Raw genomic sequence first — 21599 nt, 5'->3', positions numbered from 1 at the left:
CAGAGATAAACACACATAGCCCTCATAAGAAAACTAAAAGATATCTGAAGCTAATTTACAACATCTACAGCGTTGGACTAGGCATAACTCAGAGCAGGAACCTAGTCCAACTTCTGTTAAATTAAATTCCTGCCCACCTTGTCTCTTTGCATTCGCATGATGTCCTCTCTTGGGACCCCCTTGGACTGAAGAATGCTCTAAATCCTCCTCCATGATTATTTTCTGGTGTACGGTTTTCATAGATGAATATATATGACTGTTGCATGGACCGTTGAATGAGGGCTGCGGAAGTTGGTTTGCGATATCACGCAAAGAGTTTGCGATATCTCGCAAGTCTTTGCGAGATCTCGCAAGTCTTTTGCGATATCTCGCAAAGTCTTTTGCGAGATCTCGCAAACCCATTTGCGAGATCTCGCAAACCTTATTTATTTATTTATTTTCACCAATTTTTTTTTTTCCTCCATGTCCCTTGGGGCTCCGTAGAAAGCTGCTGAGGCTCGACGTTACACTTTTACAAAAACAATCATTAGTTAGATATAAACGGCAGTAATTGATTCAGTAGGACTCCTTATCCATGTAAACGATCATTGTGACATCTGAATTCATTAATTATCTGAAATACACTGCGTGTGCGTGTGATGTTAAATGTTTGAACCAAGGTTAACGGTTAAAGTGTCAGAGAATGGGTGGTGATTTTTTGACGTCCTCCCATGATCTGAAGTGAGCGTGCGTGTTTGTGTTGGTGAAAGTTTAAGAAATGTACAACTGTCGGTTCAGCTCTCTGGTGCTCCCTGCTGGCAGTATCACTATACTGTCCTCATGTTTCACAAAAATAGTTTTGAGAGACGTTGTCAGTTTTTGTATGTTGCTTAAATCCTCCAAAGCGGTTGGCAGTAAACATCAGGTCACGGTACGCCACGGTAGGCCACGGAGTCAATGAGCTCGAGTTGAAAAAGAAAAAGCTTACAGCACCTGGTATTCCCAGGCGGTCTCCCATCCAAGTACTAACCAGGCCCGACCCTGCTTAGCTTCCGAGATCAGACGAGATCGGGCGTGTTCAGGGTGGTATGGCCGTAAGCAATTAGTGCAGGCGCAAAACCAGGTTTTATACAGTAGCACATAAGGAGTGAGAAAGCTGCTGAGGCTCGACGTTACACTCTTACAAAAACAATCATTAGTTAGATATAAACGGCAGTAATTGATTCAGTAGGACTCCTTATCCATGTAAACGATCATTGTGACATCTGAATTCATTAATTATCTGAAATACACTGCGTGTGCGTGTGATGTTAAATGTTTGAACCAAGGTTAACGGTTAAAGTGTCAGAGAATGGGTGGTGATTTTTTGACGTCCTCCCATGATCTGAAGTGAGCGTGCGTGTTTGTGTTGGTGAAAGTTTAAGAAATGTACAACTGTCGGTTCAGCTCTCTGGTGCTCCCTGCTGGCAGTATCACTATACTGTCCTCATGTTTCACAAAAATAGTTTTGAGAGACGTTGTCAGTTTTTGTATGTTGCTTAAATCCTCCAAAGCGGTTGGCAGTAAACATCAGGTCACGGTACGCCACGGTAGGCCACGGAGTCAATGAGCTCGAGTTGAAAAAGAAAAAGCTTACAGCACCTGGTATTCCCAGGCGGTCTCCCATCCAAGTACTAACCAGGCCCGACCCTGCTTAGCTTCCGAGATCAGACGAGATCGGGCGTGTTCAGGGTGGTATGGCCGTAAGCAATTAGTGCAGGCGCAAAACCAGGTTTTATACAGTAGCACATAAGGAGTGAGAAAGCTGCTGAGGCTCGACGTTACACTTTACAAAAACAATCATTAGTTAGATATAAACGGCAGTAATTGATTCAGTAGGACTCCTTATCCATGTAAACGATCATTGTGACATCTGAATTCATTAATTATCTGAAATACACTGCGTGTGCGTGTGATGTTAAATGTTTGAACCAAGGTTAACGGTTAAAGTGTCAGAGAATGGGTGGTGATTTTTTGACGTCCTCCCATGATCTGAAGTGAGCGTGCGTGTTTGTGTTGGTGAAAGTTTAAGAAATGTACAACTGTCGGTTCAGCTCTCTGGTGCTCCCTGCTGGCAGTATCACTATACTGTCCTCATGTTTCACAAAAATAGTTTTGAGAGACGTTGTCAGTTTTTGTATGTTGCTTAAATCCTCCAAAGCGGTTGGCAGTAAACATCAGGTCACGGTACGCCACGGTAGGCCACGGAGTCAATGAGCTCGAGTTGAAAAAGAAAAAGCTTACAGCACCTGGTATTCCCAGGCGGTCTCCCATCCAAGTACTAACCAGGCCCGACCCTGCTTAGCTTCCGAGATCAGACGAGATCGGGCGTGTTCAGGGTGGTATGGCCGTAAGCAATTAGTGCAGGCGCAAAACCAGGTTTTATACAGTAGCACATAAGGAGTGAGAAAGCTGCTGAGGCTCGACGTTACACTTTACAAAAACAATCATTAGTTAGATATAAACGGCAGTAATTGATTCAGTAGGACTCCTTATCCATGTAAACGATCATTGTGACATCTGAATTCATTAATTATCTGAAATACACTGCGTGTGCGTGTGATGTTAAATGTTTGAACCAAGGTTAACGGTTAAAGTGTCAGAGAATGGGTGGTGATTTTTTGACGTCCTCCCATGATCTGAAGTGAGCGTGCGTGTTTGTGTTGGTGAAAGTTTAAGAAATGTACAACTGTCGGTTCAGCTCTCTGGTGCTCCCTGCTGGCAGTATCACTATACTGTCCTCATGTTTCACAAAAATAGTTTTGAGAGACGTTGTCAGTTTTTGTATGTTGCTTAAATCCTCCAAAGCGGTTGGCAGTAAACATCAGGTCACGGTACGCCACGGTAGGCCACGGAGTCAATGAGCTCGAGTTGAAAAAGAAAAAGCTTACAGCACCTGGTATTCCCAGGCGGTCTCCCATCCAAGTACTAACCAGGCCCGACCCTGCTTAGCTTCCGAGATCAGACGAGATCGGGCGTGTTCAGGGTGGTATGGCCGTAAGCAATTAGTGCAGGCGCAAAACCAGGTTTTATACAGTAGCACATAAGGAGTGAGAAAGCTGCTGAGGCTCGACGTTACACTTTTACAAAAACAATCATTAGTTAGATATAAACGGCAGTAATTGATTCAGTAGGACTCCTTATCCATGTAAACGATCATTGTGACATCTGAATTCATTAATTATCTGAAATACACTGCGTGTGCGTGTGATGTTAAATGTTTGAACCAAGGTTAACGGTTAAAGTGTCAGAGAATGGGTGGTGATTTTTTGACGTCCTCCCATGATCTGAAGTGAGCGTGCGTGTTTGTGTTGGTGAAAGTTTAAGAAATGTACAACTGTCGGTTCAGCTCTCTGGTGCTCCCTGCTGGCAGTATCACTATACTGTCCTCATGTTTCACAAAAATAGTTTTGAGAGACGTTGTCAGTTTTTGTATGTTGCTTAAATCCTCCAAAGCGGTTGGCAGTAAACATCAGGTCACGGTACGCCACGGTAGGCCACGGAGTCAATGAGCTCGAGTTGAAAAAGAAAAAGCTTACAGCACCTGGTATTCCCAGGCGGTCTCCCATCCAAGTACTAACCAGGCCCGACCCTGCTTAGCTTCCGAGATCAGACGAGATCGGGCGTGTTCAGGGTGGTATGGCCGTAAGCAATTAGTGCAGGCGCAAAACCAGGTTTTATACAGTAGCACATAAGGAGTGAGAAAGCTGCTGAGGCTCGACGTTACACTCTTACAAAAACAATCATTAGTTAGATATAAACGGCAGTAATTGATTCAGTAGGACTCCTTATCCATGTAAACGATCATTGTGACATCTGAATTCATTAATTATCTGAAATACACTGCGTGTGCGTGTGATGTTAAATGTTTGAACCAAGGTTAACGGTTAAAGTGTCAGAGAATGGGTGGTGATTTTTTGACGTCCTCCCATGATCTGAAGTGAGCGTGCGTGTTTGTGTTGGTGAAAGTTTAAGAAATGTACAACTGTCGGTTCAGCTCTCTGGTGCTCCCTGCTGGCAGTATCACTATACTGTCCTCATGTTTCACAAAAATAGTTTTGAGAGACGTTGTCAGTTTTTGTATGTTGCTTAAATCCTCCAAAGCGGTTGGCAGTAAACATCAGGTCACGGTACGCCACGGTAGGCCACGGAGTCAATGAGCTCGAGTTGAAAAAGAAAAAGCTTACAGCACCTGGTATTCCCAGGCGGTCTCCCATCCAAGTACTAACCAGGCCCGACCCTGCTTAGCTTCCGAGATCAGACGAGATCGGGCGTGTTCAGGGTGGTATGGCCGTAAGCAATTAGTGCAGGCGCAAAACCAGGTTTTATACAGTAGCACATAAGGAGTGAGAAAGCTGCTGAGGCTCGACGTTACACTTTTACAAAAACAATCATTAGTTAGATATAAACGGCAGTAATTGATTCAGTAGGACTCCTTATCCATGTAAACGATCATTGTGACATCTGAATTCATTAATTATCTGAAATACACTGCGTGTGCGTGTGATGTTAAATGTTTGAACCAAGGTTAACGGTTAAAGTGTCAGAGAATGGGTGGTGATTTTTTGACGTCCTCCCATGATCTGAAGTGAGCGTGCGTGTTTGTGTTGGTGAAAGTTTAAGAAATGTACAACTGTCGGTTCAGCTCTCTGGTGCTCCCTGCTGGCAGTATCACTATACTGTCCTCATGTTTCACAAAAATAGTTTTGAGAGACGTTGTCAGTTTTTGTATGTTGCTTAAATCCTCCAAAGCGGTTGGCAGTAAACATCAGGTCACGGTACGCCACGGTAGGCCACGGAGTCAATGAGCTCGAGTTGAAAAAGAAAAAGCTTACAGCACCTGGTATTCCCAGGCGGTCTCCCATCCAAGTACTAACCAGGCCCGACCCTGCTTAGCTTCCGAGATCAGACGAGATCGGGCGTGTTCAGGGTGGTATGGCCGTAAGCAATTAGTGCAGGCGCAAAACCAGGTTTTATACAGTAGCACATAAGGAGTGAGAAAGCTGCTGAGGCTCGACGTTACACTTTTACAAAAACAATCATTAGTTAGATATAAACGGCAGTAATTGATTCAGTAGGACTCCTTATCCATGTAAACGATCATTGTGACATCTGAATTCATTAATTATCTGAAATACACTGCGTGTGCGTGTGATGTTAAATGTTTGAACCAAGGTTAACGGTTAAAGTGTCAGAGAATGGGTGGTGATTTTTTGACGTCCTCCCATGATCTGAAGTGAGCGTGCGTGTTTGTGTTGGTGAAAGTTTAAGAAATGTACAACTGTCGGTTCAGCTCTCTGGTGCTCCCTGCTGGCAGTATCACTATACTGTCCTCATGTTTCACAAAAATAGTTTTGAGAGACGTTGTCAGTTTTTGTATGTTGCTTAAATCCTCCAAAGCGGTTGGCAGTAAACATCAGGTCACGGTACGCCACGGTAGGCCACGGAGTCAATGAGCTCGAGTTGAAAAAGAAAAAGCTTACAGCACCTGGTATTCCCAGGCGGTCTCCCATCCAAGTACTAACCAGGCCCGACCCTGCTTAGCTTCCGAGATCAGACGAGATCGGGCGTGTTCAGGGTGGTATGGCCGTAAGCAATTAGTGCAGGCGCAAAACCAGGTTTTATACAGTAGCACATAAGGAGTGAGAAAGCTGCTGAGGCTCGACGTTACACTTTACAAAAACAATCATTAGTTAGATATAAACGGCAGTAATTGATTCAGTAGGACTCCTTATCCATGTAAACGATCATTGTGACATCTGAATTCATTAATTATCTGAAATACACTGCGTGTGCGTGTGATGTTAAATGTTTGAACCAAGGTTAACGGTTAAAGTGTCAGAGAATGGGTGGTGATTTTTTGACGTCCTCCCATGATCTGAAGTGAGCGTGCGTGTTTGTGTTGGTGAAAGTTTAAGAAATGTACAACTGTCGGTTCAGCTCTCTGGTGCTCCCTGCTGGCAGTATCACTATACTGTCCTCATGTTTCACAAAAATAGTTTTGAGAGACGTTGTCAGTTTTTGTATGTTGCTTAAATCCTCCAAAGCGGTTGGCAGTAAACATCAGGTCACGGTACGCCACGGTAGGCCACGGAGTCAATGAGCTCGAGTTGAAAAAGAAAAAGCTTACAGCACCTGGTATTCCCAGGCGGTCTCCCATCCAAGTACTAACCAGGCCCGACCCTGCTTAGCTTCCGAGATCAGACGAGATCGGGCGTGTTCAGGGTGGTATGGCCGTAAGCAATTAGTGCAGGCGCAAAACCAGGTTTTATACAGTAGCACATAAGGAGTGAGAAAGCTGCTGAGGCTCGACGTTACACTTTACAAAAACAATCATTAGTTAGATATAAACGGCAGTAATTGATTCAGTAGGACTCCTTATCCATGTAAACGATCATTGTGACATCTGAATTCATTAATTATCTGAAATACACTGCGTGTGCGTGTGATGTTAAATGTTTGAACCAAGGTTAACGGTTAAAGTGTCAGAGAATGGGTGGTGATTTTTTGACGTCCTCCCATGATCTGAAGTGAGCGTGCGTGTTTGTGTTGGTGAAAGTTTAAGAAATGTACAACTGTCGGTTCAGCTCTCTGGTGCTCCCTGCTGGCAGTATCACTATACTGTCCTCATGTTTCACAAAAATAGTTTTGAGAGACGTTGTCAGTTTTTGTATGTTGCTTAAATCCTCCAAAGCGGTTGGCAGTAAACATCAGGTCACGGTACGCCACGGTAGGCCACGGAGTCAATGAGCTCGAGTTGAAAAAGAAAAAGCTTACAGCACCTGGTATTCCCAGGCGGTCTCCCATCCAAGTACTAACCAGGCCCGACCCTGCTTAGCTTCCGAGATCAGACGAGATCGGGCGTGTTCAGGGTGGTATGGCCGTAAGCAATTAGTGCAGGCGCAAAACCAGGTTTTATACAGTAGCACATAAGGAGTGAGAAAGCTGCTGAGGCTCGACGTTACACTTTTACAAAAACAATCATTAGTTAGATATAAACGGCAGTAATTGATTCAGTAGGACTCCTTATCCATGTAAACGATCATTGTGACATCTGAATTCATTAATTATCTGAAATACACTGCGTGTGCGTGTGATGTTAAATGTTTGAACCAAGGTTAACGGTTAAAGTGTCAGAGAATGGGTGGTGATTTTTTGACGTCCTCCCATGATCTGAAGTGAGCGTGCGTGTTTGTGTTGGTGAAAGTTTAAGAAATGTACAACTGTCGGTTCAGCTCTCTGGTGCTCCCTGCTGGCAGTATCACTATACTGTCCTCATGTTTCACAAAAATAGTTTTGAGAGACGTTGTCAGTTTTTGTATGTTGCTTAAATCCTCCAAAGCGGTTGGCAGTAAACATCAGGTCACGGTACGCCACGGTAGGCCACGGAGTCAATGAGCTCGAGTTGAAAAAGAAAAAGCTTACAGCACCTGGTATTCCCAGGCGGTCTCCCATCCAAGTACTAACCAGGCCCGACCCTGCTTAGCTTCCGAGATCAGACGAGATCGGGCGTGTTCAGGGTGGTATGGCCGTAAGCAATTAGTGCAGGCGCAAAACCAGGTTTTATACAGTAGCACATAAGGAGTGAGAAAGCTGCTGAGGCTCGACGTTACACTTTTACAAAAACAATCATTAGTTAGATATAAACGGCAGTAATTGATTCAGTAGGACTCCTTATCCATGTAAACGATCATTGTGACATCTGAATTCATTAATTATCTGAAATACACTGCGTGTGCGTGTGATGTTAAATGTTTGAACCAAGGTTAACGGTTAAAGTGTCAGAGAATGGGTGGTGATTTTTTGACGTCCTCCCATGATCTGAAGTGAGCGTGCGTGTTTGTGTTGGTGAAAGTTTAAGAAATGTACAACTGTCGGTTCAGCTCTCTGGTGCTCCCTGCTGGCAGTATCACTATACTGTCCTCATGTTTCACAAAAATAGTTTTGAGAGACGTTGTCAGTTTTTGTATGTTGCTTAAATCCTCCAAAGCGGTTGGCAGTAAACATCAGGTCACGGTACGCCACGGTAGGCCACGGAGGCAATGAGCTCGAGTTGAAAAAGAAAAAGCTTACAGCACCTGGTATTCCCAGGCGGTCTCCCATCCAAGTACTAACCAGGCCCGACCCTGCTTAGCTTCCGAGATCAGACGAGATCGGGCGTGTTCAGGGTGGTATGGCCGTAAGCAATTAGTGCAGGCGCAAAACCAGGTTTTATACAGTAGCACATAAGGAGTGAGAAAGCTGCTGAGGCTCGACGTTACACTTTTACAAAAACAATCATTAGTTAGATATAAACGGCAGTAATTGATTCAGTAGGACTCCTTATCCATGTAAACGATCATTGTGACATCTGAATTCATTAATTATCTGAAATACACTGCGTGTGCGTGTGATGTTAAATGTTTGAACCAAGGTTAACGGTTAAAGTGTCAGAGAATGGGTGGTGATTTTTTGACGTCCTCCCATGATCTGAAGTGAGCGTGCGTGTTTGTGTTGGTGAAAGTTTAAGAAATGTACAACTGTCGGTTCAGCTCTCTGGTGCTCCCTGCTGGCAGTATCACTATACTGTCCTCATGTTTCACAAAAATAGTTTTGAGAGACGTTGTCAGTTTTTGTATGTTGCTTAAATCCTCCAAAGCGGTTGGCAGTAAACATCAGGTCACGGTACGCCACGGTAGGCCACGGAGGCAATGAGCTCGAGTTGAAAAAGAAAAAGCTTACAGCACCTGGTATTCCCAGGCGGTCTCCCATCCAAGTACTAACCAGGCCCGACCCTGCTTAGCTTCCGAGATCAGACGAGATCGGGCGTGTTCAGGGTGGTATGGCCGTAAGCAATTAGTGCAGGCGCAAAACCAGGTTTTATACAGTAGCACATAAGGAGTGAGAAAGCTGCTGAGGCTCGACGTTACACTCTTACAAAAACAATCATTAGTTAGATATAAACGGCAGTAATTGATTCAGTAGGACTCCTTATCCATGTAAACGATCATTGTGACATCTGAATTCATTAATTATCTGAAATACACTGCGTGTGCGTGTGATGTTAAATGTTTGAACCAAGGTTAACGGTTAAAGTGTCAGAGAATGGGTGGTGATTTTTTGACGTCCTCCCATGATCTGAAGTGAGCGTGCGTGTTTGTGTTGGTGAAAGTTTAAGAAATGTACAACTGTCGGTTCAGCTCTCTGGTGCTCCCTGCTGGCAGTATCACTATACTGTCCTCATGTTTCACAAAAATAGTTTTGAGAGACGTTGTCAGTTTTTGTATGTTGCTTAAATCCTCCAAAGCGGTTGGCAGTAAACATCAGGTCACGGTACGCCACGGTAGGCCACGGAGTCAATGAGCTCGAGTTGAAAAAGAAAAGCTTACAGCACCTGGTATTCCCAGGCGGTCTCCCATCCAAGTACTAACCAGGCCCGACCCTGCTTAGCTTCCGAGATCAGACGAGATCGGGCGTGTTCAGGGTGGTATGGCCGTAAGCAATTAGTGCAGGCGCAAAACCAGGTTTTATACAGTAGCACATAAGGAGTGAGAAAGCTGCTGAGGCTCGACGTTACACTTTTACAAAAACAATCATTAGTTAGATATAAACGGCAGTAATTGATTCAGTAGGACTCCTTATCCATGTAAACGATCATTGTGACATCTGAATTCATTAATTATCTGAAATACACTGCGTGTGCGTGTGATGTTAAATGTTTGAACCAAGGTTAACGGTTAAAGTGTCAGAGAATGGGTGGTGATTTTTTGACGTCCTCCCATGATCTGAAGTGAGCGTGCGTGTTTGTGTTGGTGAAAGTTTAAGAAATGTACAACTGTCGGTTCAGCTCTCTGGTGCTCCCTGCTGGCAGTATCACTATACTGTCCTCATGTTTCACAAAAATAGTTTTGAGAGACGTTGTCAGTTTTTGTATGTTGCTTAAATCCTCCAAAGCGGTTGGCAGTAAACATCAGGTCACGGTACGCCACGGTAGGCCACGGAGTCAATGAGCTCGAGTTGAAAAAGAAAAAGCTTACAGCACCTGGTATTCCCAGGCGGTCTCCCATCCAAGTACTAACCAGGCCCGACCCTGCTTAGCTTCCGAGATCAGACGAGATCGGGCGTGTTCAGGGTGGTATGGCCGTAAGCAATTAGTGCAGGCGCAAAACCAGGTTTTATACAGTAGCACATAAGGAGTGAGAAAGCTGCTGAGGCTCGACGTTACACTTTTACAAAAACAATCATTAGTTAGATATAAACGGCAGTAATTGATTCAGTAGGACTCCTTATCCATGTAAACGATCATTGTGACATCTGAATTCATTAATTATCTGAAATACACTGCGTGTGCGTGTGATGTTAAATGTTTGAACCAAGGTTAACGGTTAAAGTGTCAGAGAATGGGTGGTGATTTTTTGACGTCCTCCCATGATCTGAAGTGAGCGTGCGTGTTTGTGTTGGTGAAAGTTTAAGAAATGTACAACTGTCGGTTCAGCTCTCTGGTGCTCCCTGCTGGCAGTATCACTATACTGTCCTCATGTTTCACAAAAATAGTTTTGAGAGACGTTGTCAGTTTTTGTATGTTGCTTAAATCCTCCAAAGCGGTTGGCAGTAAACATCAGGTCACGGTACGCCACGGTAGGCCACGGAGGCAATGAGCTCGAGTTGAAAAAGAAAAAGCTTACAGCACCTGGTATTCCCAGGCGGTCTCCCATCCAAGTACTAACCAGGCCCGACCCTGCTTAGCTTCCGAGATCAGACGAGATCGGGCGTGTTCAGGGTGGTATGGCCGTAAGCAATTAGTGCAGGCGCAAAACCAGGTTTTATACAGTAGCACATAAGGAGTGAGAAAGCTGCTGAGGCTCGACGTTACACTTTTACAAAAACAATCATTAGTTAGATATAAACGGCAGTAATTGATTCAGTAGGACTCCTTATCCATGTAAACGATCATTGTGACATCTGAATTCATTAATTATCTGAAATACACTGCGTGTGCGTGTGATGTTAAATGTTTGAACCAAGGTTAACGGTTAAAGTGTCAGAGAATGGGTGGTGATTTTTTGACGTCCTCCCATGATCTGAAGTGAGCGTGCGTGTTTGTGTTGGTGAAAGTTTAAGAAATGTACAACTGTCGGTTCAGCTCTCTGGTGCTCCCTGCTGGCAGTATCACTATACTGTCCTCATGTTTCACAAAAATAGTTTTGAGAGACGTTGTCAGTTTTTGTATGTTGCTTAAATCCTCCAAAGCGGTTGGCAGTAAACATCAGGTCACGGTACGCCACGGTAGGCCACGGAGTCAATGAGCTCGAGTTGAAAAAGAAAAAGCTTACAGCACCTGGTATTCCCAGGCGGTCTCCCATCCAAGTACTAACCAGGCCCGACCCTGCTTAGCTTCCGAGATCAGACGAGATCGGGCGTGTTCAGGGTGGTATGGCCGTAAGCAATTAGTGCAGGCGCAAAACCAGGTTTTATACAGTAGCACATAAGGAGTGATGAAGCTACGGACCCCCCCAAGGGACATGGAGGAAAAAAAAATAATTGGTTGAAATAAAAAAAAAATAATTTGGTTTGCGAGATCTCGCAAGGTTTTGCGAGATATCGCAAAAGACTTTAGCGAGATATCGCAAAGACTGTTGCGAGATCCGCAAAAGACTTTGCGAGATATCGCAAACCAACTTCCGGGTCAAGAATTTAACTTCCGGGTCAAGAGGAAACCAAACCACAACGATGGAGTTTCGGGAGATTCATCGATGTTTATTTTGAGCTGGACTCAAATATTCGACATCCACTCGCATACTTGCCAGAGCACCTTTCCAGATAGTGATAGACATCTCAAGAGGATTCTGTGAGATAGGGGACACTCTCGCCGCAGGCATACTCTGACCTGTGTCGGTCCTGGTTGATTTATTAGCCCCACTGCAGTAATATTCCGGACAGCTTCACGGGTACCGATTGATGTACGCTAAATGCAGGGAGCATGGAGCGGGACCTGCGTGTGAGGAAAGAGGATGTGCGGTTGTTGTTAAAAGAGCTCGATCCAAGAGAGTGTCAAGAAGGCTAGCGAGACGTCTCAGACGACGAAACTACTTCTCTAAAGGGCCGAACTTCATATGGCACATTGACTCTTATGATAAACTTAAGCCATATGGCATTTGTATCAATGGAAGTATTGATGGCTTCTCAAGGAAAATGATTTGGCTCAATGCTTACACGACAAGCAGTGACCCAAAGTTGATCGGAGGGTATTACATAGAAGCAGTGCAGCGTTTGGGTGGCTGTCCCAGAGTTGTGCGCGGCGATCTTGGAACTGAAAATGGCTACGTCAGAGGCTTTCAGCGTTTCCTCGTCCCCATCCAGCCAGACTGCACCATTGACAGTTACTTGGAGGGAGCCAGCACCGCCAATCAGAGGATTGAATATTGGTGGGGTTTTCTCCGTAGGGAGTGCGTGGAGTTCTGGTTAACTTTGTTTGCAGACCTCAGAGACAACGGTTTCTTTGATGGTGGGTTTCTGGATAAAGGTCTCCTTCAGTTTTGTTGCATGGGACTCATCCAGGTGAGTAAATTAATTATCTATATATTTTTTCATGTGTATATATGTGTAGCTTATGTGAGTGAGATATGAGGGGTAGGATTAGAGGAAGAATAGGAAAAGTAGAAAAGGGAGAGATAAACAGAGGAGTTGACAGAGAGGGACATGAGAGGAAGAGACAGGTTGGGGGGATGAGGGTGAATTCATACAATGGTGTGCTTGATGTAAGTTGGTAGGCTAATCGCACTAGTGCGACAGGTTGTTAATGAACAGATGCTGTCTTTGAGACACAGAGAGGATGATGCACGCCACTGCTTAGAGGGCTCAAAGATTAACAATCACCAAACTGGGTAAAGGTATTCTTGTTGAGTCCAGCCGCCACTTTGGCATGGACACATCTTGTCCTTCAGCTGCAGAGAGCTGAGAGCAGTCATAGCAGTAACCGATAGACACATTTGAATAAGCCAGTGAAGAACTACTCCGAAAACATACACAACAACCTATTAATTTATCCTAAATTGCGAAATCGGGTTTACTAATTAATTAAATAGGCAGTGTTCAATGTATAAAGTTTGGTTTAATTAAAAGGAATGTTCTAAAAATGATTATCATTAATATAATACTATGTGTATACATAAACCATATACAGATATAGAGACATTCATATTATTGTTCTATGGGGGGGGAAACAATTCTGAATCAGCAAAAGTTCTTATTGGCAGGTTAGACTCTTGTCCAAATAAGTGCAATTTTTTCTACAATTATTACTGCACACAAGGATATAATATTGATTGTGAATCTCAAATGTATTTTTATGCTACTGAATTTTTGTGCTTGCTGGCACCAGTGCTACCACTTAAAAAAAATCTGCGAACAGCCCTGGATATGCATTTATAGTTCTTCCTTAATGTATTTACTGTTTTTATATTCTTGCTTTTAACAGGATGAGTTGGATGACACTGCACAGGTTTGGAACACACACACCATCAGGCCATCGAAAAATCCTAACGTCCCCAGCGGTCGGCCGAACGTGAGTTTTTTGCATAACCTGAACATCTTGGGACAAGAGGACTTTCCTTTCCCCAATTGAAGATTGTGATTTCAAACTGTGCAAAAACGAATGCATCGTTTTCCGCCAGAAGCAAACCAGAACGTGTGTGATCAAGAACTTTTTGACTATGCAACATCTTTATGGCTGAGTCCATCTCACCCTAGCACATGATCCATATCAGCAGTGAACTTGTACATGCACCTCAGAGAGGCCATCAAGGCATGTGTGTAGGTCAGGTGTATTTTGTGGTCACATATGTAAATAATTCACCTTGCTGTTCTGTTCCTTTATAAGTTTGTGTCACATATGTAAATAATTCACCTTGCTGTTCTTTTCCTTTTATAAGTTTCCTTTAAAGGTCCCATGACATGAAAATGCTAATATTATATTTTCGCTAGCTGTTCTGCTCGCCTTGAAAAAACGGAGGCTCAGCGCGCTGATTTGGAATGTCTTTATTTATGTCGTCATAAAGCATCTAAGCTCCTCCCCTTACTCTGCCTGGCCCGCCCAGAGACGTTGGCCAGCCAATGAGACGCAACCGGTGAGCGCCACATGTGTGTGAATACACACACTGTAACGCAAGTGTTTCTTGTCGGTGCTTGACGTCTCTTGTATTTCCACAACGAGACTGTCGTGGGGGTTATCTGAGCCATGGTTGAGAAGGACCTGATAGAATATCATTGGATTTCAAATGATGGGACCAAAAAATGGATGTATTTATCTAACTCTGAACTTCTGATGGCCAATCAGTACAAATATTGACATGTTACCGACAGAAAAGCATTTTGAAATTATCTGTGCATTTACAACCTGTAGTTTCAAATACTGAGAGAGGGGTTAAAAACGACAATACACGCTATTCATGTTTTGTTGAGACTGGAACATTTTTTATTACTGTAACTATATTGCTATCCCCTATTTAATCCTGGTGTGGAACTCTGAATAAACAAATTGCCAAACAAGTTTGGTGCTGTTTCCTGGTATTTTCAGGCCACATCTTACACTGGCCACATTAGCTAGATGAAAAACTTGGCAATGAATTAATAATTGTACTTGTTCAAGAACAATTGACTTAATTGTTCTTGTAATCAGACTAGTATTACCTCTCATACCATGACAAGTTCCTGCAGTCTTCTTGCTTAAATGTCACATGATGTTGCTGTGGTGTAAGCCAGCTGATTGTATACAGCAGGGGGTGCGGTCATCCTGCCGGTTCAAGTAGGATGGCCTGAACTCTGTATAAAATCATCTGTCTTGACACCAGAGGCACATGTGACATTTCAACCCGGTATCACGCCAGGGCGTAAAATAGATACGTTTGTCGACATCGCAAGGCGTGTCAGGGTCACGCTTTGCTCGAGCAAAGCGTGACCTGAACACGCCTTCTTCTCCATTCGAAATGAATGGGGAATAGCACCAACAGGGGGCGATACGTTCTCCTAGCATTTGGTGAAATTGTTACGTAGCCTATATTAATCTTTATCTGAATGGGAAATGCAATATTTAGGACAGATACACCATTCAACGTTTTTCTAATGACATTTCTAGCGAGAAATGTACATTTTCCTTGCATAATCTTCAGTCAGTGAATGTGTATGATCTTATTAATCTTATTATCTGAATGGGAAATGCAATATTTAGGACCGATTCACCGTTAAACGTGTTTCTAATAACATTTCTAGCGGAAATATACTTTTTACTTGCATAATCTTCAGTCAGTGATTGTGTCTGCTCTTTAGTTTTATAGTATTAGGAAGATTTCATCGGCTCGCTCGTATGTTTCAACGACGTCAGGTTGCTAGGGACGCTGCTTTCGCTAAACTAGCAGCTCACGTGTTTCCTGCGTTTGTTATTAAACCGTTACTTTATGTAACTTTTAATGAAGTCATCTAGTTAGAAACACGGTTATCTGAGAGCCAATCCAGTCGCCAAAAGCATACGTTGACAGTGTACGTTTCCGTGAACACTGGATTACGTCGCATTTCAACATAAAATAGCGTGTTAAGCACACACACACACACACACACACACACACACACACACACACACACACACACACACACACACACACACACATACAATGCATTTCGCTTCTAAAACAACAACAAAAAATATTCCCTCAAATATTATTTCTTTCAAAACATTGGCGAAAATATAATATCTTTTTTTATTTGGGCTGCCTGTAGGACATTTTGGGTGGATTTTGAACGGTATGTGGGCAGGAACATTAACAATCAAAACATGTCAGGTTATGAAAAGTAAAAGTCAATTAACAATTAACAATTTATAACAAATTAGAAAATGTGGCGAAGAAAAAAAAAAGGCAGTGAGGCACACGGATTAAGTATGTCCCAAGTGTATGCGCACTGCATCCTAAATAGATTATTTTTATGATCAGATGTCTGTAGAATAGAAAAAATGCGATTTGGAACGCAGGGAACACTTGTAGCTCGCAGGTAAGTGACTGTTAATTCAAACGGAACCGGTAAAACGAAAAAACACACAGTCAATGACGAACCATAATATTACAACTTGTATTATCAAGCCAGTCCAAGAGTTTAAAGTATGTCCATATTCAAGTAGTTGCTGGACAGTATGTTGTCAAACTCAGTGCGAAATTCGGGGTATGAACTGTAAGTACACGGTAGTTCAAGGGTAGCTCCACAGGTACGACCAATGGGCCTTCTGCCGAGCCCGGTTTCAGCGTTGAAGCAAACAATATTTTGCCAACACATATGACAGAAGACCCAGTGCAGAAACGCAGGATTTTTTCTGCTTGGGTTGGTTCAGAATTTTTTACATACCGTTTCAGGTGGTTAAAGGTTGTCTCTTCTCTCTGAGACAGCACTACGTTGGAAGTTTCCAACAGTTGAAACACTCTTTTGCCTGTGGCCTTCTTTGACTCATACAGAGACAACACACTTTGCTTGTTTGACAACCTCATCTGTACAAGTGCCATGGATGTGGAGAAGCAATCAAGTATATATTTTGGCTCTTGGAGAATGGCTTTGTGAGCCATTATTTTGATTGCAGGCTCCATGTTTTTCTTTGGAGGTAGGATATGGGAACCCATCCTTGTGAAAAGGTCAAGCAATTCCTCTTCATCACTTTCCTCCATTGTGCCCTGGAGAGCTTTTTCAACAGCTGATCTCTCAACAGAAGGGAGGTATTCGAGAAATGAGCTCATCAGGATGTCAGTATCAACTGAGTCAATTCCATGGATGCAGGCTAAAATGAAAGCCTTTGAAAGCCTCACTGGCATGACACCATGTTCCAGGAATCCTTTCACCCAGATTCGACCAACTGCTTGCCATTTAACCTCAGAGAAATCTGGCCTCAGCTTTGGAACTCGCTCCGATTCCCCTTCACACTGTTCAAGAAACTGCTCCCAGAATGCAGTGTAAACTTCCCTTGACACTCCGACGTCACCAATAGCATTTTCATTGACAAAGTCCATCGTCAGACTCAAATTCAAAATGCTGCTGTCCATAAATACAGCCACAAGATCGTCAACCACATTTATCCTGCAAATTGATGCTTGTCGTGGACTCTCTTGATTCGCGGAGTTGCCAGCTGAGGTTGATGAGAAAGGTTGGCTGTATGAAGTTGACGGGAAATCTTGTGGGGTGAAAGTCCATCCACTGTCCTGCGAGAAGAAGACAATAACAATTGTGGAAAAAGAGTGGTCAATGAGTGAAGGAAAGACCCAAATATCAATAATTTTTTGTTTGTGTGAGAATAGTGTATTTTGGATTAGTACTACACACCCCTACAGATATTCTATTTTCTGAAGTCCTTATGTTTGCCTTATTTAGTTTAACAGTTATTCTTCTTGATATTTGTATAATTTTGAAGTAGACATTGTGTTCCAATTATCTTTAACAGGCATAGAATACGATTCATGTACTACCTCATTTGCGCCACAGGGTGGATTTGACCTGTTTTTGCACTCTCTGTCCTCCTGTGAAACCTACACGTGTAGTGCACTACTGACAGATGGCGGACAGAAACGTGAAAAGCGCAATAGGAGAAGGTAAAAACGGAAAAGCATAATAGGACCCCTCTAAAAAATGTGTCACTATGTCGGTGTATATTACAGATAATCTATTAAAATAAACAACTCTATATAAATGGAACTCTTCGAGGCGCTCTTGAGTTTGATTATTCAAGTGTGCTACCTTGTGTCAAAGTACAAATAATGTTGGAATGCTATTTCTACTAATGAAGCTCGAAAGCTTCCCTTCATTTCCCTCAAACAGCACACCGTCAGTTTATAACGCAGGCTATCACATTTCTATATCCAAATATGAGTATGTGAATGTATTTTGAAGATGGATTTGAAAGACAATGAATCTACTGTTGAACATGATCTCCCTACTTTTATCCTTTTATACCATCCAGATACACAATTGTATCACATCTTAACAGTTCTCTAAAATATTACACCTGTTTAAATTATGTGTTCAGGGATTCTTGTAGTGCTTAATCTTACTTGTGCAGTTTGCAATGCTTCCTCGTGTATGGACTGCACATTTGGTGTAGGCAGGCCAATAGCTGGAGACAACCGGAGTGGTATATCCTGAATAGGTTCTCCACTCGGGTCGACACTCTGAAGGATAAATTATGAATGCAGTATTATTTGACAGCAGACATTTTGACCCTACATATATAATATGTAATTGCAGATTGCAATCTATAGAACAGTTTCTAAACGAGTCTTCTTCATTCCAGTGTTCCGTTGAAATCCAGGGACACTGGTGAGATGGTTCCACTTACATTTTTATATAATGAAGAAACAGAAAAAATAACAAAAGATAACATAGGCCTATCTACATAGGACCGTTGCGCTGAGGACGCCATGTTGCACCGTCATTTTTCTGCTGTATCACAGAATGGACAAACATTGGACAAACTTCCTTTTTTCTGGTATTACTATTTCTACTTCCTTTGCTTATTTTAATTAAATTACCTGTGTGATATCCTCATTGTTGCCAGACTTCAATGTTATGACATCTATCCAATCATCATATGCTCCACGAGGGTCATCTTCTGGATCCCATTCAACAGTGTCTCGCTCATCAGAGTAAGACTCAGATTGTAGAACTGCACTGGTCAGATCAATAGTTTCAAAGCAGGAGTCAGGCAAATCAGAGGAAGGCTCGAGATGATTCAAAACATCATCATCACTTGAATCAGTATCCTGCCCCTGGCCGATGTGGGCTTTTGTATTGTCTTTTGGAGTTGAATGAGTGAGATGGGATTTTGTTGAACCTTGTGCAGTCACAATCTCGGATGTGCCCCTATGTTTTTTGGACTTTGGTTGCATCTGGAAAAGCAGGTTCTGTAATGGAAGAAATCATGTTTAATTTTTTTGAAAGCGGTTATTTCAAATATGGCAGGGTGAAACACGTTTTCACAATGTATATTCAATAGTGATAAAAAAATATATTGCACAAGAAAGCTCCATTACTCTATTAAGCATAATATTTGAAGATTTTTCTGATTTAATTCATACACACACACACCCACATATATATCACAGGTACAACAATCTATTTCCATCGGCCTCTGTCATTATTATTACTTTTTTTTAGGGCCACAAACCTGATCAGTGATGTCGCTGCGTGATGAAGGCACAAGCTCCAGGTCATCAGTAAATGCTTCATCTGCATCAATGGGAGTGATGGCAGATACAGCCTCATCTGAAGTGGATAAACACTGTTGAGAATCCTCATCTAAGGACTGATCTGTTAAAGCTGCTTGTTCTTTGGTGCAGATGTAAAATCTAAGCAGCTTTAACTTAGTTTGGTCGTAAAGACTGCCGATAGATTCATTTAAAGCAATCTCCTTTCTTTTGAAATCGCAGACAACAAAGTCAAAGTCTTCTGCTCGGCCCTTTGTCGAGGCTCCGTCTGGGAAAAACAGCTGCTTTCCCAGTTCGAGGATCAGAGACACCGTTGAAGCTTTCTCCATTCTCGCGTGCCTTGTCCCCCCCCCATTTTGGGTCCTGACTTGATGGTAATCGATGCCAGTAAAATGAAGCCATCCGATTTCGATCTTTCTAGTTGTCTTTTCTGCTGCATTGTTCTTTGGTCTCGTCATCCCCTCTGCTTTCCTCTCCACCACACCTGATTGTGACACTCCTTTTTTCTTTGATTTCATTTTCCGTGCTCCTATTTTAGCTCTTAATTTCTGTAGAAGCGTCTCTTTATCGGTGGTGCTGGTGTTTGATTGTTGACAGAAGGAGAGGACAGCTATTCTGTCACCATATGAAGTGATGTATTTAGCCATTTGCTCATCACTCATGATGGATAGCACTGCCTTGTCAACCTGCAAATATAAGAAGAAATACTTCATATTCTTATTTTAAACATACCAAAGCTAGGTAAACTTGAGATTGATTGCCTAGTCATTCATATTGTATACACACACACACACACACACACACACACACACACACACACACACACACACACACACACACACACACACACACACACACACACACACACACACACACACACACACACACTAAAGCTAGGTTAACTTGAGCTGAAAGGCTGACCAGGGGTTCTCATCTAAAAGTAACAAGTAGATATAAAGTGGGATTAAAACATTGTCTTCTGTTGACTGCTTGTTATGTGGTTTACACATTAATATGGGAGGACTGGACACACGCACACACACACACACACACACGCGCGCGCACGCGCGCACACGCGCACGCGCACACACACACGCGAGAAGGAGGGGCTCGGCCCGCCAACTAACGTGCAGAGAGATGCAGGGGCAGCTTCGCGCTTCGTAACAGACAGGGCAGAGCGCGAGCGCGCAGGGTGAATTTTATGAATGGTGAATGTAGGAGATAAATTCCCCTGCTTAAAGTATTTTATTGCAGTTATACCCAACCGGTATTTGCGAAAAAACACAGTGTGAAAGATCTGTCACAAGACGATTGATACGTATCCGTGCACATTTTTAAGTGGGGATACGCAAATCCTGGTGCGTTCCATAGTGGGTATACGGCGTATACCTGCGTATCACGTAGACTACACTACTGGTAATAAGGTAAGGGATAATACTAGAAATAAAGACCTTCAAGCTGAACTCCCTCTTCAGCTTGTCAGTCTTTATTTCTAGAAAGTGACCCGTTCGCTATATATTATCCCGCTTATTACATGTCATGGCTACTATATGAATGCAATTTATTGAAGCAACATGACAGAGATAAAACACACATAGCCCCTCATAAAGAAAACTAAAAGATATCTGAAGCTAATTTACAACATCTACAGCGTTGGACTAGCATAACTCAGAGCAGGGAACCTAGTCCAACTTCTGTTAAATTAAATTCCTGCCCACCTTGTCTCTTTGCATTCGCATGATGTCCTCTCTTGGGACCCCTCTGGACTGAAGGAAATGCTCTAAATCCTCCTCCATGATTATTTTCTGGTGTACGGTTTATCATAGATGAATAGATATGACTGTTGCATGGACCGTTGGTGAATGAGGGCTGCGGAAGTTGGTTTGCGATATCACGCAAAGAGTTTTGCGATATCTCGCAAAGTCTTTGCGAGATCTCGCAAAGTCTTTGCGAGATCTCGCAAAGTCTTTTGCGATATCTCGCAAAGTCTTTTGCGAGATCTCGCAAACCATTTGCGAGATCTCGCAAACCATTATTTATTTATTTATTTTCAACCAATTTTTTTTTTTTCCTCCATGTCCCTTGGGGGGCTCCGTAGAAAGCTGCTGAGGCTCGACGTTACACTTTTACAAAAACAATCATTAGTTAGATATAAACGGCAGTAATTGATTCAGTAGGACTCCTTATCCATGTAAACGATCATTGTGACATCTGAATTCATTAATTATCTGAAATACACTGCGTGTGCGTGTGATGTTAAATGTTTGAACCAAGGTTAACGGTTAAAGTGTCAGAGAATGGGTGGTGATTTTTTGACGTCCTCCCATGATCTGAAGTGAGCGTGCGTGTTTGTGTTGGTGAAAGTTTAAGAAA

The 21599-nt window shown here is 42.9% G+C and overlaps 1 protein-coding gene and 17 non-coding genes across 18 annotated transcripts; all 18 read right to left on the bottom strand.

Annotated features, from left to right (window-relative positions):
• Positions 1-960: 960 nt before the first annotated feature.
• LOC130397025 (5S ribosomal RNA) lies at positions 961-1079 on the bottom strand. Its single transcript, XR_008899635.1, has one exon. It is a non-coding gene; the product is annotated as a 5S ribosomal RNA (ribosomal RNA).
• Positions 1080-1608: 529 nt separating this feature from the next.
• Positions 1609-1727, bottom strand: LOC130397024 (5S ribosomal RNA). Its single transcript, XR_008899634.1, has one exon. It is a non-coding gene; the product is annotated as a 5S ribosomal RNA (ribosomal RNA).
• A 528-nt stretch (positions 1728-2255) lies between these two features.
• On the bottom strand, positions 2256-2374 carry LOC130397023 (5S ribosomal RNA). The gene has a single exon (XR_008899633.1). It is a non-coding gene; the product is annotated as a 5S ribosomal RNA (ribosomal RNA).
• A 528-nt stretch (positions 2375-2902) lies between these two features.
• On the bottom strand, positions 2903-3021 carry LOC130397022 (5S ribosomal RNA). The gene has a single exon (XR_008899632.1). It is a non-coding gene; the product is annotated as a 5S ribosomal RNA (ribosomal RNA).
• Positions 3022-3550: 529 nt separating this feature from the next.
• LOC130397021 (5S ribosomal RNA) lies at positions 3551-3669 on the bottom strand. The gene has a single exon (XR_008899631.1). It is a non-coding gene; the product is annotated as a 5S ribosomal RNA (ribosomal RNA).
• A 529-nt stretch (positions 3670-4198) lies between these two features.
• LOC130397020 (5S ribosomal RNA) lies at positions 4199-4317 on the bottom strand. Its single transcript, XR_008899630.1, has one exon. It is a non-coding gene; the product is annotated as a 5S ribosomal RNA (ribosomal RNA).
• Positions 4318-4846: 529 nt separating this feature from the next.
• On the bottom strand, positions 4847-4965 carry LOC130397019 (5S ribosomal RNA). The gene has a single exon (XR_008899629.1). It is a non-coding gene; the product is annotated as a 5S ribosomal RNA (ribosomal RNA).
• A 529-nt stretch (positions 4966-5494) lies between these two features.
• LOC130397017 (5S ribosomal RNA) lies at positions 5495-5613 on the bottom strand. Its single transcript, XR_008899627.1, has one exon. It is a non-coding gene; the product is annotated as a 5S ribosomal RNA (ribosomal RNA).
• Positions 5614-6141: 528 nt separating this feature from the next.
• On the bottom strand, positions 6142-6260 carry LOC130397016 (5S ribosomal RNA). The gene has a single exon (XR_008899626.1). It is a non-coding gene; the product is annotated as a 5S ribosomal RNA (ribosomal RNA).
• Positions 6261-6788: 528 nt separating this feature from the next.
• Positions 6789-6907, bottom strand: LOC130397015 (5S ribosomal RNA). Its single transcript, XR_008899625.1, has one exon. It is a non-coding gene; the product is annotated as a 5S ribosomal RNA (ribosomal RNA).
• Positions 6908-7436: 529 nt separating this feature from the next.
• Positions 7437-7555, bottom strand: LOC130397014 (5S ribosomal RNA). The gene has a single exon (XR_008899624.1). It is a non-coding gene; the product is annotated as a 5S ribosomal RNA (ribosomal RNA).
• Positions 7556-8084: 529 nt separating this feature from the next.
• LOC130397013 (5S ribosomal RNA) lies at positions 8085-8203 on the bottom strand. The gene has a single exon (XR_008899623.1). It is a non-coding gene; the product is annotated as a 5S ribosomal RNA (ribosomal RNA).
• A 529-nt stretch (positions 8204-8732) lies between these two features.
• LOC130397012 (5S ribosomal RNA) lies at positions 8733-8851 on the bottom strand. Its single transcript, XR_008899622.1, has one exon. It is a non-coding gene; the product is annotated as a 5S ribosomal RNA (ribosomal RNA).
• Positions 8852-9379: 528 nt separating this feature from the next.
• On the bottom strand, positions 9380-9498 carry LOC130397011 (5S ribosomal RNA). Its single transcript, XR_008899621.1, has one exon. It is a non-coding gene; the product is annotated as a 5S ribosomal RNA (ribosomal RNA).
• Positions 9499-10027: 529 nt separating this feature from the next.
• Positions 10028-10146, bottom strand: LOC130397010 (5S ribosomal RNA). Its single transcript, XR_008899620.1, has one exon. It is a non-coding gene; the product is annotated as a 5S ribosomal RNA (ribosomal RNA).
• Positions 10147-10675: 529 nt separating this feature from the next.
• LOC130397009 (5S ribosomal RNA) lies at positions 10676-10794 on the bottom strand. Its single transcript, XR_008899619.1, has one exon. It is a non-coding gene; the product is annotated as a 5S ribosomal RNA (ribosomal RNA).
• A 529-nt stretch (positions 10795-11323) lies between these two features.
• Positions 11324-11442, bottom strand: LOC130397008 (5S ribosomal RNA). Its single transcript, XR_008899618.1, has one exon. It is a non-coding gene; the product is annotated as a 5S ribosomal RNA (ribosomal RNA).
• Positions 11443-18429: 6987 nt separating this feature from the next.
• Positions 18430-19958, bottom strand: LOC130393746 (uncharacterized). Its single transcript, XM_056604465.1, has 2 exons — positions 19187-19958; positions 18430-18923 (listed from the first exon to the last, which is right to left on the bottom strand). Exons 1-2 carry the CDS (start codon positions 19937-19939, stop codon positions 18543-18545), a joined length of 1134 nt encoding a protein of 377 aa, XP_056460440.1. The 5' UTR covers positions 19940-19958; the 3' UTR covers positions 18430-18542.
• Positions 19959-21599: the final 1641 nt, after the last annotated feature.

The sequence above is a fragment of the Gadus chalcogrammus genome, chromosome 12 (assembly GCF_026213295.1).
Source record: "Gadus chalcogrammus isolate NIFS_2021 chromosome 12, NIFS_Gcha_1.0, whole genome shotgun sequence".
Classification (NCBI taxonomy): Eukaryota; Metazoa; Chordata; class Actinopteri; order Gadiformes; family Gadidae; genus Gadus; species Gadus chalcogrammus.
The sequence above is the reverse complement of the archived record's forward strand: the minus strand, read 5'-3'. Positions and strand labels throughout refer to the sequence as shown.

Bases quoted from the DNA above. Each gene is read 5' to 3' on its own strand.
- LOC130393746 (XM_056604465.1), bottom strand. From the start codon at position 19,939: ATGAAGTATTTCTTCTTATATTTGCAGGTTGACAAGGCAGTGCTATCC. The intron at 18,924-19,186 runs GTTTGTGGCCCT...CTTCCATTACAG, and splicing joins GCAGCGACATCACTGATCAG to AACCTGCTTTTCCAGATGCA.